General features: G+C 39.6%; 1 protein-coding gene across 4 annotated transcripts in view; it reads left to right on the forward strand.

Moving 5' to 3' along the window:
• LOC143859232 (receptor kinase-like protein Xa21) overlaps window positions 1-14,429 on the forward strand; it is a 72,027-nt gene extending 57,598 nt beyond the window's left edge. Inside the window, exons 3-8 of one of the 4 annotated variants that reach the window (XR_013239200.1) lie at window positions 3,668-5,138; window positions 7,252-7,395; window positions 7,644-7,717; window positions 7,804-7,974; window positions 8,507-8,566; window positions 13,850-14,429. Coding sequence is in view for 3 of the 4 variants with exons in the window: in XM_077369931.1 (XP_077226046.1) it covers window positions 4,821-5,138; window positions 7,252-7,395; window positions 7,644-7,717; window positions 7,804-7,873 (606 nt within the window). In the remaining variant the exon portion in view is untranslated. Of the gene's footprint in view, window positions 1-3,667; window positions 5,139-7,251; window positions 7,396-7,643; window positions 7,718-7,803; window positions 7,975-8,506; window positions 8,568-13,849 lie in introns of those variants that run through there. The other 3 variants (XM_077369931.1, XM_077369930.1, XM_077369932.1) reach the window with 3 other exon arrangements.
• Window positions 14,430-14,757: the final 328 nt, after the last annotated feature.

The raw sequence follows: 14,757 nt of genomic DNA on the forward strand, positions 1-14,757 counted from the left end.
TCACACCCAAAAACTAGTCGTCACCATGCTCTAATGGCTCTCTCGGATGAGCATCCTCTCAGTCGACCAAACTAGCTACAAAGGCTAGTTTTTTTTTTTTTTCAAAACTATTTCGAGCAATCTCGGTCGACCGGGGTGTCTCGATTGACCAGGTCTGGTCGACCTCCGGGAGTCGGTCGACCTAAACTGGCATTCTGTTACACTTGAATTTTTCCCAGTTTTGGGCCGGTTTACCTAGAGGAGGCCGGTCGACCGGGAACAGATTTTCCCAATTTTAATTTTTTAAACCATTTGATAATTATACAAACTTTTGGGCAGGTTTTAACTTCATTTTAAAAGTATTCTAGGAATGTTTTGAGAGTGCCTTGACTTGAAATAAAGCAAAAGAGAAGGATGCATAGTCTAAGTAAAATCTCACTTCTCTTTGTCTTGGCCTCCAATAATCTTCCAATTGAACTTGACTTGCTTAGATACTTGAATTTGAGCTCCTCCTTAAGAGTACCTCCAAGGGAACCCTTGGGCTAACGCTAATTGATCAACTTGTCTTTGGAATCAATAAAACAAGATTTATAAGATTTCCAAGGTTGAACCATTAGGCTGACGAAAAGCCATTTATGGTAAATGTTAATATGGTCGAAGCCAGATTTTACTAGTCAGTGATTGATCTGCTAAAACTCAAGATCGATCCTCTTGGGAGGCCTATTGAGTAGATCCTAACCCTCCGATAAGTTTTGATAATGGTCAGTCTCTTTATAGACCAGAGGATAAGGATAATCCTATGGAAATACGTTGTAGCCAAACAAATGGACGGCTTGGATTATCCAATGGAATGGGTCATACAAAATTTGTTTTGAAAAATACTGGACTATATGGGCACACACCATATAAAATCCCCATAAAATGAAGTTTTAATTTGTTACGTGCAGTATTTTTCAGAAAGTACTGTACGGCCAACACCATATGAAGAGAATGTAGATGTCTAGTTTTAGGGTTTGGAAAATTCATTCGAGTAAGGAGAAAAAAGATAAAGTGCTGCAATAAAATGTTCGAATTTACCGAATAAACGGATATGGATAATATCCGAATTCGAACAATATCCGGCGGATACGAATTCGGTAATAGATATTAAATATCCGTCGAATCCGAATTCGAATCCGAATTCGGATAGTTTATACTGTAATCGAATTCGGATATAGCCATATCCGCTCCGAATTCGATCCGTTTACACCCCTACCTCCAAGGGATGATGATTCCAATGTGTTCCAACTCCTTTGACATGTGTATGGTTCATCCTAAAGCTTTTGGCCATAGTGTGTGGTGTAGTGCTAGATCGGATCAACCATTGAAAAAACTAACTAAAGCACAACGCTCCAAGACTAGTCTATAAAACTTAATCAATTTGAATTTGTTAAGCATCAAAACAAGGTGATTAGTTGAACCCTTGGAAACCCTTGGGCTAACGCTAATTGATCAACTTGTTTTTGGAATCAATAAAACAAGATTTATAAGATTTCCAAAGTTGAACCATTAGGCTGACGAAAAGCCATTTCTGGTAAATGTTAATATGGTCGAAGCTAGATTTTACTAGTCAATGATCGATCTGCTAAAACTCAAGATCGATGCTCTTGGGAGGCCTATTGAGTAGATCCTAACCCTCCGATAAGTTTTGATAATGGTCAGTCTCTTTATAGACCAGAGGATTAGGATCATCCTATGGAAATACGTTGTAGCCAAACAAATGGACGGCTTGGATCATCCAATGGAATGGGTCATACAAAATTTGTTTTGAAAAATGCTGGACTATATGGGCACACACCATATAAAATCCCCATAAAATGAAGTTTTAATCTGTTACGTGAACATATAGTCAGTATTTTTCAGAAAATACTGTACGGCCAACACCATATGATGGTCCAAACCGTTCATTTGTTGGCCAGAACGTAAATAAGTTATGCCCCAAAAAATCATTTCCATGAGATGAGCCTAACCCTCTATAGCGTCTATAGATCATCATATGTAAACGAATTTTGGGGCTCGTGGCTCAACAAATGGACCGCTTGGAACATCTTATGGAACGGGCCCCACAGTTTTTTTTTACAGAAAAGTTCCAGACTATGTAGGCTTGGCAAACGGGTGGGCCGGGACAGACCCAACCCATATCATACGGGTGGTACGGGTCGGGACACAATTGATCGGAATCTTATGGGTCACTATTTTGTGAACCCAGACCCCACCCATATGGCCCGGGTGGACCTGGGTGTCACACTTTTTTTTTTTTTGCTGTTTTTTTATTCCCACACTATAGGATGATCCAAACCGTCAATGTGACGGGCCATGATGCAAATAGGTCGTCACCAAAAAATCATTTCTATAGGATGATCCTAGCCATCTGATCTATTGGAGGAATTGCATATTATTATTTATGGAAACCTCTATAGATAAGAGGGCTAGGATCATCATATGGAAATGATTTTTTGTGGCACGATCTATTTACGTTGTGTTCCATCACATGGACGGTTTGGATCATCTTATGATGTGGTCCGTACAATATAAAAATCTCGATCATTTAGGTTTTTACGGGCACCCATGGTCACCCGCGGGTTCACCCGACCCAGTTTTGATGCGTGAGGCTGGCTGGGTCAACTTTCAAAGGGTCCCTAATTTAGTGACCCATAACCATAAATTACGGGCTGGCGGGGTGGACCCGGGTCCGAGTCTCGTTTTGCAAGTTCTAACTATTAGACTGTATACGGCCCCAAAAGTGAGAGAGACAGAGTGAAAGAGTGATATAAGAAGGGATTTGCTAGGGGCCATCGACATAAGGCATTTCGCAGATGGTCTGTCGCATGTCTCACCATCTGCGTAGGCATGCGACAGACTTTTCAGCAGATGTTGTAATCATCACGAGGTAGCTGGTATGACATGCAACAGACTAGATGCCTTCTGCATGGTCCCTAGCATATCCCACTTTATTATGTGTGATAGCTCCTATTTAAATAAATTTTCACCCCTCATTCTTGTCTAAAGTCCTCAGAAAGCAAATCACTCCTTTCTTCAACATGATGGAATGCAGGAGTTTTATGTCGATTTTCACGGACCTAGTGAGAGTAAATCACCAATTCCCATATGCGAATAGTTCTTTTAATTTCATGTCTTTGGGTTTTAGTTTTATGGAATTCTAGTCCTTTTGTGATGTATGTTAAGTTTTTAATTTCATGTCTTTGGGTTTGTAGATTTGATGTCGGTTCTGATGAGATTATTATCATCCTTACCCATATCTCAATTTTCTTCTTTTTCATCTCAATATGGAAGAAATAACTGCATTATTTTCTTAAGCTCTGTTTGGATTGCAGGAATTTTTTGGAAAAGTTTGGAAAGGAAAAATATTTCTATATGTTTCTAATTTTTTACTCTGGAACAAAGATAACTCGAACCAACCCGATTTAATTTTTACTTAGGGACCTTCAATTTATGATAATATTCTTCTAAATTACTCATAATCATATCATTCCCCTCTAAATTTTGGAAAGAAAACATTTCCAATCCATAACCCAAGTCTCTGCTTTGCTGTCCTTGGAACATCCACCAATAACCCAAGCTCTTCAGACCCTTTTCTCGCGCCGTCCCATTCCCTTTGCCTAACACTCTGCTCACCAACTGTTTGCAGGAATGCCGTAGAGAAACCCCTCTATGCTTCCCGCAGGAGAACCCCCCCATTGTGCGGGTTCCCTCCCTCCCAATCTCAGCTGATGACCTCCCCCACTCCCTCCCAATCGCAGCTGATGACGTTCAGGAAATTGCAAACCTGCTTCACTTTAGCAACTCCATGACAAATCCCACTGAATCATTCAAGATCTGGGTCCTATGGGATGCTTCCCTCTCTATAAGCCGGATCTCCTCTAATAACCTAGCTTTGATAGTCGAGCTAGTCCATCGGCAGAGTGGCTCTAAAGTCTTGATGTCACACATTTATGCTAGTTGTTCCACCTTGGGTAGGATAGAGCTATGGAGCTACCTTAGGGAATGCAGCCAGTCCTCCTCAAAAGCATGGATAGTAGGCAGGGACTTTGATGCCCTACTCCCTGATGATGAAAAACTAGGAGGAAGGCCTCCTAACCCTAACCCCACATCCTGCAAAGACTTTCAATCAGCTATAGATGATGCTGGTCTCGTTGATGCAGGGTACATTGGAAGCAAATTCACAAGGTGCAGCAAACGCAGGAATGAACAGTGTATCTAGACCAGGCTAGACAGGGTCTTTCTCGACTTCCATTGGCTAAACTCAATCCCCTCAACCACTGTTTCCCATCTTTCCCACACTTGCTCGGGGCCCTCCCCACCTCAGCGCCGCAAATAAAACCATTCAAGTTCCAAGCAATGTGAACTAGACATCCCAAATTCCATTCAATTGTGAAAGAAGCTTGGTCTATCGTTGCCCTAGGCAACCCCCTTGAGATCCTTTCTGCAAAACTGAAATAGACAAAAAGAATTCTTAAAGCTTGAAACAAAGAGATTTATGGTGATGTCTTCCAATACATCAAAATCCAAGAGGACAATGTCCTCAAAGCGGAACTTGGCCACCAATCAAACCCAAATCCGGACACCACTGAAACCTTAAACGAAGCCAGATGCAAGCTAAACGAAGCCATCGTCCATGAGGAAATCTTCCTCAGACTGAAGACAAAAGAGAAGTGGTTAAAAGAGGGGGACGGAAATAGTAAATTCTTCCACGCTGCATTGCACCGCCACAGGAACCTTGGTGGAGTCTCCAAGATCAAACATGAAGGATCGTGGATCATTGACAGACGTAGGATAAAAACATGGCTTGTGCCTACTTTGAAAATGCCTTAGCAGAGGAGGGCGTCAGGTCAGACCAAGGCATGCTAAACCTCGTCGAGGACAACCAGTTACTTATGGCTGATCCATCGGAAGAGGAGATCAGAGAGGCCATCTTTAGCTGCCCTCTTGAGTGTGGTTCAGGGCCGGACAGTTTCCATGGCTTCTTCGACTCTTCGTGTTGGGATCTAATCAAGTCAGATATCCTGCTAGCCGCCACTGCATTCTTCAAGGGAGGGAGCCTTTCGAGACACTACTCATCCACTTTCCTAGCCTTAATTCCCAAAACTGAAGATCCGAAGGTATTCTCTGAATTCAAACCCATAAGCCTATTCAATTTCTGTTACAAAATTTTTTCAAAGCTCCTGGTAATAAGGCTTGCAAAAGTCTTGCCTGATCTCATATCCTTAGAACAAGGAGCCTTTGTTAAAGGCAGATTCATCACCGAAAACATTGCGATTGCTCAAGAGATGATAGTTCGTCTCAAAAAGAAAGTCAGGGGAGGCAATGTGATCTTAAAAATCGACAAGGCCAATGCCTTTGACAGACCTACAAGATTTGCTCGGAAGGTTTGGTTTCTCCACTCAATGGAGGAATCTAATAAAGTAATGTACCGAAAGAAGCTGGTTTTCAATTGTCCTAAGTGGGGAACCCTACGGTTTCTTCGAGTCATCGCGAGGCCTCAGACAAGGAGATCCCCTCTCCCTTGCCTTTTAATCCTAGCAGAAGAAGTCATAAGCCCTCTTTAGAGAAGGTTGAGCTTCCTATTTCCTTAGGAATAGAGGCTGCATCCCCATCACCCACTGCCTCTTCGCAGATGACACGATAATCTTCTCCAGTGGGGCAAATCTGGTCTCAAGAGCATCATGGTCTTTCTTTTTGGACCTAAGGGAAGAAAATAAACAAATCAAAGAGTTGTTTTGCGGTTTCAGTGAAAGCCTCTCCAAGCAGGAAAAGCATCATAGCTAACACTACAGGCTTCCCCAACAAATGCTCTCCAATCACCTACGTAGGCGTCCCCCTTTATGCAGGCCGTCTGAAATCGTGTTTCTTCGATGATCTTATTCGGAAAATCAGATCCAAAATTGAAGGGTGGAAGGGCAGGCTACTCTCCCAAGCAGGCAGACTAGTGCTTATCAACCATGTACTAACTAGTACCCCAATCCACCTTCTATCAGCTATCACACCTCCAAAAGCTTTCCAACAGAGCATTGATAGGCTTAATTCTGGTGGGGAAGTAGTGATTTTGGCACTAGAACCCACTGGGTCCCCTGGGGCCATATCTCTGAACCAACAGCCGAAGGTGGATTAGCCACCAAATCCATGGCGGACCTTGCGGACCTTTGCTCGCCTTTCAGGCTCACGGCTCTCCACCAACTTCACGCCAACTCCTCCCTCTGGAGCTCATTCATCCACTCCATCTACAGCAAGAACCAACACCTGAACCTTATAGAACCTTCCCAGGGTTCCTCTAAAATGTGGAGGGAAATCATTTCTGTCAGAGATATCTGGATCGAAAAATGCAAGATGGATCGTTGCACTAGGATCAATTGCATTCTGGACTAACCTATGGATTGGCAGCTCGCCTTTACTCTCCTTGGCTCTACACAAAGAATCTATCGATATATATATGCATCTACCAAGGACCTACAAACTCCCTTATGGAAGACGGGATTGGTTTAAGATAATTCCCCACTTGCCTCCAAGCACCCTTTATACCCTGAACTGTTCGAACTTGGCTCTATCTCTTCAATCTGCAAATAAACTAATCTGGTGCCCTGCCTCGTCAGGATCCTTCGACACAAAATCAGTGTGGAACCTCTCCAGATCGAAAGCCCAGACCCCTCTGTGAGCCAACACAGTTTGGGCTAACCTTCCTACCCAAATCAGCTGCTTTCTACGGAGGTTGTTCCAAAATGCTCTAGCTACAGATTACCGAATCAAATCCTGCCTAGTGCAACTCCCATCTAAATGTGTCTTCAGCTGTGTCAATAAGGAAGAAACTACAAATCACTTGTTCGTTGATAGAGACCTTGCCCAGAGCATTTGGTCAAAATTCGCTAACCTATGGAACCTCAACCTGATCCCCTTTCAAGCTATCTCGTCTAGAATCCTCCCGTGGTGGTCGGCTGCCACTACTATCTTCTTTGTTGTAGGTAAATGAATTTCTTGCTGGTGCTGTAACTGATGCTCCTGACGTTGAAGAGGAGAATATAACCTCTAGACCCTCAGTTAGTTACTATGATATGTGGGCCAAGACACTGTTAGAAACATGGGAACTAGAGGTAATATTAAAATTTGGAAAGAAAATGAGACATATTTTCTCTAACAAATTGGTATTTAGGAGAACGCAATTTGAATTTGAAACTTACTCATCTTTTTTTAACTGTCGAATGCTGATTTTGGTTTTTGCAGGAAGATGATGCCAGATCTTCGAGAGCATCTTCTCCGGAATCGACTGGATCAGTTGAAACTTCCATATCATCACCTTTCGCTGGCATGAGCTACCCGTCCTTGTTTAGTTCACGGCCAACAGGCTATGGTTCTTCAAAACAATCGGTATCAACCACAAACTCCATGAAGTCACTCTTCTGCTCTAATTTCTGCATCCACTTGGCTATGTAGATGTGAACAAGCCATAGCTTGGTTTTCAATTTATTTTTTATGCATCATTAAGATTTTGGTTTTAAAAGTATTTTTTATGCATCATTAAGATACGTAGACCATGAATGCTAGCCCATGATTAAGTGCCACTAAGTTTGCCTAAACAATGATGCAATTTATGTAATAACCGGAGAGCAAAACAGGGGCAAGCACAAGCAGGTTTAGCAGCACCACTACTGGTGTTCCATCATCAACTTATGAGGGGCTGGGATCTTCGGTTAGCTCTTATTTTTAACACCCAATTGATTTATCTCTTGAGAATGTGATCAATTTTGTAATTGCTAATTAGCCGACTATGTCCAGATCAGAGAAGAACCTCTATCATATACATCATCTATCAGGCAAATATTTGAGTCGGTTGAGAATCCCTTAGCTGGGCGGAGTTTTGGTTCACAGGATGAGAAGGAAACAGCTTCCGAAAATCCTCAGTCTGGAAAAGCCCTTGATGACTTCACTGCTGGTGGGGATGACGAGGTATGTCTCCTTCCATTTAATTAATTTGTCTGTGGTCTTTTGAGAAAATCGTCATCTCACTTCAGTCAGTTAGCCAACAAAGGGCAACTTTTTAAAAAATTTCGGACTTTTTGCTGATTTTCCACATACTAAATTTTCTATCTCTTAAACCTTTCATCCCCTTTTGATGGCGATGATGATGAGCCCAAAAGTCACTGGTAGTGAAGGCTTATTCGCTCCTCCAGCTCCTTCACACTTTTCCATTTTGAACTCTACTTGTTTCCCTTTTTTTCTCTCTCTCTCTCTCTCTCTGTTGATATACATTGTTTCCTTTTTGTTCGGGTAGATAATATACATTGTTTCCTCTCAAATCTCACAGTTAGATTTGTAAACTTCCAATGGATCTCTCATGCACTTCTATTTCACCATCCATCATCCCATTATTTTTTGTAATTTTCCTTCTTCTTTCCCAATTCCTCCTCATTTTCCGAATTCATTCGGCCATGATTGAGTTTAACATTCAGTGACCTGTTAATTCTCTTTCATCTACCAGTTGAACTTGACGGCAGGAGAAGAAGTTGAAATTGATTATGAGGTCGATGGTTGGTTCTACGTAAGTATACAAATACAAATTATCATCTACTCGATTCCATTCTCATACAGTATGAGATGGGCAGAGAGGGAAAGACTTGGGAGTGTGAGTGAGGGGAGCATGAAAAAGGCCCTGAAAAAACAAATTGAAGATGAGTAATTTTTTTTTTTCAATGTTAAGAGGGAATCAATGCTACCTGCCCTCCTGCCCCTCGGATCTCTCCCCCTCCCTATTTCACAATTGAACCAACGAATATTCTATGGAATTATTTTTCATTGTTGCCAAACATGCCCATCATGTTGAAGTTCTCCAAGCTTATTCTTAAGAACGGGTTAGTTGCGTGGGATTTAAATCCCATCGGAACTTCCTAAACTGTGGGTCACTCTAAAGAAGTCCAACAGATTGTGGGTAACTCTGGGAATGTGTGGGACTCCTCGAACAGGGACTTTAGTATGGATTTTAGTGATTGAGGTTTTGGAGTTTTCCGCTAGTCGTGAAGAAATGGGGAACTGTAAAGTTCTTAAAAGTTTTACATTCTACTTTTTTACCCTTACAATAATGAGTTTGTGGTCCCTAATTGTAGATCCAAATGAATAAATAAATGTTGCACCCCCTACTAAAAGGATTCCAAATATTTCTAGTAACATTTCATTTGATTAGTATTTTTTTACCTATCGAACATCTAAGTTGGAATTTGGGACTATTCACTTGGATTGGCGATGTAGCCATCAATTGACTTGAACTCATCAATTCATTTATCAGGTCTTTAGAACACTGCTGGTTCCAAGTCTTTGGTCCGGTAGGTTTTGGATTTTTAGAATAAATTTTGAATCCAAAACTGATTACCGGAGTCAAATTGTGTTTATGACTCAAAATCCAAAACATAAACGCGCTTAGAAAATTCCATGACTAACCATTTGTAGTGAATGAGAGTTTGCATACGTGTCAGAAAACGGTTCACAAGGAATCTAGGCATTGGAGTTACTAGTTAAGTCCCTATTTGTTTTGGATTTTGAGAGTCATTTTTTAGTCCAAAAAATGATCATATTTTGGACTAAAAATCAATTCTCAATATCCAAAACAAACAAGACCTAATGATGTTGAAATCTGACCCCTTGATCCAAGGGTTGGCAGAATTCCAATCTGTGATATCCTATGCTCACAGAGAAAGTGTTAGGGTCCCAGAGTTTTCTCTCCAGGAAGTCACTCCGACGCTCAAGTCAGAAATCGGTACCACGGTTAAAGCTAAATGATGCAACACCCCTAACACCCCCCTCTCTTTCTCTCGCCCCAAGAGAATGAGAGATTGAAAAAAAGGTGGGGCACACCTTTGGCATTCCGACCCATGAGGTAAGGTACTCACCCTGGTGCGCATGTACATCCTTGCCTACGCTTCAACCAGTTCTCCTTTCTCTTGGTGCCTCAGTCTGGCTTGAGTGTTGAATGGTCCCTCCGGATTTCTGACTCCGGATGGGCCTTAACCTTGTCACGATTGGAAACTTTAATGTCACATCCTTGAATCAGTCAAACCGGATGTTCTTATAGTAAATGGGTCCCATTTGACAGATTGGCTCAAGTATGAACACACACTAGAGGGGGTCTTCTATTAACTGTTCATCTTTCTAGATTCCCTATAGGCGCACATTCCTCCACACGCCCAATAAATGCCAGCGTGGCATATACTTTGTTGACCCCACTACAAATGGTTAGTCATGAAATTTTCTAAACCCGTTTTTGTTTTGAATTTTGTGAATCGATTTTGAGTCCAAAACAGATGATTGGACTCAAAACTAAACGCAATTTGCACCCAATAATCAGTTTTGAAATCAAAATTGATTCTAAAAATCCAAAACAAAGAGGGCCAAAAGCTTTGAGCGAGCCGTGTTATTTAATAAATAAACTGATGAAGTCATGTCAATTAAAATATAAGAAGTGATGAAGTCAAGTCAATTAAAAAATAAATAAACGGATTGCGTCGGCCATCAATTGACTTGACTTCATCAGTTTATTTATTAGGTCTTTAAATTTATTTGTAAGGTGCGGCTTTCGTGGACCTCTTCCAAGGGGAAAAAACCAAATTGTAGACTTGGAAGTTTTGGAGTCCGAAGTCCATGAAGATGCTCTACACTAATTGCCTTTCAGCTCACGTACAGGAAATTTTTTAGAGTGGAATTATGATTACAAAAATTTCTTTGTAAGGTGAGCCTTTTGTGAACCAATTCAAAGGGGAAAAAAAATCAAATCGTAGGCTTGGAAATTAGGAGTGGACCAAGTCAAAGGGAAAACACCAAATGGGAGACATGGAAATTAGGAGTCCAAATTCCACAAGACCAAAATTACTCGAGTTAAGAAAAAAAAGAAAGATAGATAAAATGAAATTGGCAGTAAATCATCATTCGAATAATAGGCGGCCTTTTTCGTACCTATGACCACGAGTTCTATATGCAAAATAGTCGTGTAGAAAATGCTAATCATGTAAATGGTTAAAAAGTTATAATTTGGGAAAAATTCAGAGAAGTAATTATTCAATTATTCAATAAAATATCTAATGTTATTAGAAAATAGTGAGGAATTTTGTAAATAAATTTCCAAAAATCCCATGACTAATGTTTCTCGACAAAAAATAACCCTAAGATTTGGGTAATTACTAATATCACTATTAATTGTCTAAAATATTTTTTAACATATCATACCCTTTGTAAAGCATGGCCTATTCTTTTAGATGAGCAACTCCATAGTGTTACATTTAATATGAACTAATCTGTGTCGCGTAAAATAGTAGCGTTGTCATATTATAAAATGATTGATTATAAGTTTAATTTTTATTGCCTTATATTTTTTGGGTCTTTAATGTGGCTAACAAAAAAGCTTATGTTGAAACCTCTTTGTGTGGCGTACGACCTACTCTTCCCTCTAGACCTCAGTGGAGGATAGTTCCCACACTCAGAATCCTTACTTTCTTTCTAGTAAATAGTTGTTTCTATTAATCCCTAGTTAATCATTTCAACTTTTGGTGATTTTTTTTTCAAAGAACAGTGGTTTGGAAAAAAAATGAATTAGGTTCTCCAAAAGAGCTTGACCACATGACAAGCGACACTTTCCTAGCCTGCTTAGATGGTTCTAGACAGAGTCATGTCCGGGACTTAGGGCTAGGGCTGCAGACGATCCGAGATGAACATTGGGGTGTTCGTCTTGGCTCGCTTAGTTTGAGGCTCGGCTTGTGTTCGTTTCGAGTTCGTGATGAGCTTTTTTTTTTTTTTGGGCTAATGTTCGGCTCGCCGAAATTCAACAAAGCTCGAGCTCGGCTTGTTTCGTAAATGAATGAGCCTGAGCCGAGCTGTTAATGAGCCGAGTCAATCCAGGCTCGAGCTTGGTTGGGTTCGGGTTCAGCTCGTTTAGTAAACACATCAAATAAATACCATTAAGTAATATATATATATATATATATATATATATATATATATATATATATATATATATATAATGAACTAATCCGAGCTTTAAAGCTCGGCTTGGCTTTATGAATTGAGCCTAAAAAGCTCACGAGCTTGTCCAATCCGAACTATACAAAGCTCGAGTTCGGCTCGTTTATTTGACGAGCCTAATTTTTGGGCTCGGCTAAACGAACGAGCCCGAGCTGAGCTTTTAATGAGCCGAACCCAAACATGTTCGTGATCTGGCTCGGTTCATTTGCAGCCCTACTTAGGGCCCATAATCCCTATGTGGCGATCCTAGAGTAATAAGTGGTGCATTTCCTCATTCTTTCTAAGATTGGCCTACCCCTGGCATGTCTCTCAAAATGCACCACTCTTCATGGAGGCAGTGCATGTGTCTAATCCAAGGAATTTTTGGCAATTCTTGGAAGACAAAAGAGGGAGGAATAGGTAGAATAATTATATAAAGTAAATTTAGGCAATTGATGGGTGATTTTAGTAAGGCTACTTATATCCGCACGATCATCCTTTAATGGGTCAAACTCACCTTGTTTTTATTGTTTAACTAGCTATCAAAAGTTGTTACAATTCCAAAAAATACTCTCAGTAGCCCATTAAAAAGTGTAAAACAATGTGAGTCTTCCTCATTATGAAAACATGGTCATGCGGATAATTGTAGCCTTTTGGTAACTATCCTAAAATCCTTCTGCCAATTATTCTAAATTTAAGGTTTTTGATAAATATAAGTCAAGGAGGTTTCTAATAATCACTAATAATAAATATGAGACTTTTGGATTAATGTTGTTACTGAAATAGTGTTTCCCTTGGAAAGGAAGGTAAAATTATGCCATTTCCCTGTTCAAGACACGTTTGGTTGGCTTGCCCTATTCATTCTACTTCCTTGTGTTTAATTGATTTTTCAACAATTGCCTTTTAAGTTGCCTCCAACAAGTCAACATGAAAGTGAAATTAAAGATGATATTTGAAACAATTTTTTGTTTGTACTTAGAAAATGATAGCATTTCACTTTCCTTCTACTAATTTTTTACCTTATATGTAGTATGAAGTTTAATTTTATCTACTTTTGTAGTGCTTTTGCATGTATAGTCACTGGTTGGTTTCAGATGAAGAAATCACATTTAGAAATTATCATGGACCAAAATTGGCTACCAGTTTTGAGTATTACATAGTGGAATGCTATTCATCACTCACATGACTTGATTGGCCAAAACCCATGTCATATGGATTCTTCTAAATGGGTGAAGTACCAGCGTGGGACACGTCTCAAATTCCAGGAGTCTCTAAGAAAGTTCTAGATCTCTTTTATCTGTTTTCTATTTTTTTCTAGATGCTACTGCAAGAACTTTATAATTATCGCACATTTTGAATTTTACCCATCCTATTAATAATCTTCTTAAAATAAAACATTATTTCTACTTAACTTATTAAAATTTAAATTTGTTACTGGTTAATATAATATTATTATGTGAAAAAATAAAATTTGAGAATTGATTAAAATATTTTGGCAAATCTACAGATCATTCTTTTTTATGTTTACTGAATCTAACATTAGATACCCGCGCCAGATTCTGACACTCGTACCTATACTAATGCAACATAGGACATAGCTTCTATGTTTTCTTTCATTGTGCAAAATCATTTCTTATGTGTTTCTCTAAAAATTCTAGACTCTTTCCATGCAACTTAGGTTTCTAAATGTGAAGAGATCATTCAATTATCTATCATCTCTTTGATAAAATTTCCATCTTTTTTTTTTTCAAAATCAAACCTCATATTTACTTTTAGTTTCTAACTATTATCTTATATCCTTTATCACAACAAAAAGTGTAAAAGATGTGTGGCATTGCAGAATATGGGGCAGGTGGTCATGTGTCCACAGCCGGAGATGTGTATAGCTATGGGATTCTTTTATTGGAGATATTCACTGGAAAGCACGCCACAGATGACATGTTTAAGGATGGCCTAAGTCTTCACAAATTTGTCCAATTGTCTTTGCCTGATCAAGTGATGGAGATTCTGGATCCATTAATTCTTTTAGATGATGATGAAGAAAGAGCTACAAACACTGCTGAGAATTACAATGATAAGGTACGTCGTTTGCAAGAGTGTTTGGTATCTTTAGTGAGGATTGGAGTGGTGTGTTCTGCAGAATCTCCGAGAGAACGAATGGAGATGGGAGGCATTGTAAAGGAAATGTGTTCTATTAGAAACATATATCTTGGTGCTGGGATCCACCGAGAATGATGAAATTCACTGCTACATCCGCTTTTGTTTCCTATTGGACAAAGATTACTATCTTACATGTGGTTTCTTCTATGTGTTTGTAAGTCAATGTTATATTAGATGCGATGTGGTTAGTGGTGCCACAGGCAGTACTTTTTTCTCATATCTATATTTTCTCCAACTATTAATAAAAAATTATTTTCAAATCTTGAGTGTGAAGGTTTCCAGTGCAATACATTGATCATTCCATCATGAATTACAAATAACATCACAAAGGATCTTTTGGTCCTATGGGAGATTTATGGATGATGATTACTAGGCAATTAATTAAATAATGGTAGCTATGAACCATGTTGGAAATAATAGATAAGTTTGTGGAAGAAGGCTTTGTTCTTCACATTCAGTCTTAGAGAAACCCTCTCTCGAAGTCTGTGTAGAGTGAGATAGCCATGGATTTTCTGAAATTTGATGAGAATCCTTGAGCTTCTCACCATGACGATGAGCTTCTCAAATTTGAGGAGAAACCCTCTCTCC

The sequence above is a fragment of the Tasmannia lanceolata genome, unplaced genomic scaffold, assembly GCF_043159265.1.
Source record: "Tasmannia lanceolata isolate RefF3 unplaced genomic scaffold, GAP_Taslan_0.1 ptg000029l, whole genome shotgun sequence".
Classification (NCBI taxonomy): Eukaryota; Viridiplantae; Streptophyta; class Magnoliopsida; order Canellales; family Winteraceae; genus Tasmannia; species Tasmannia lanceolata.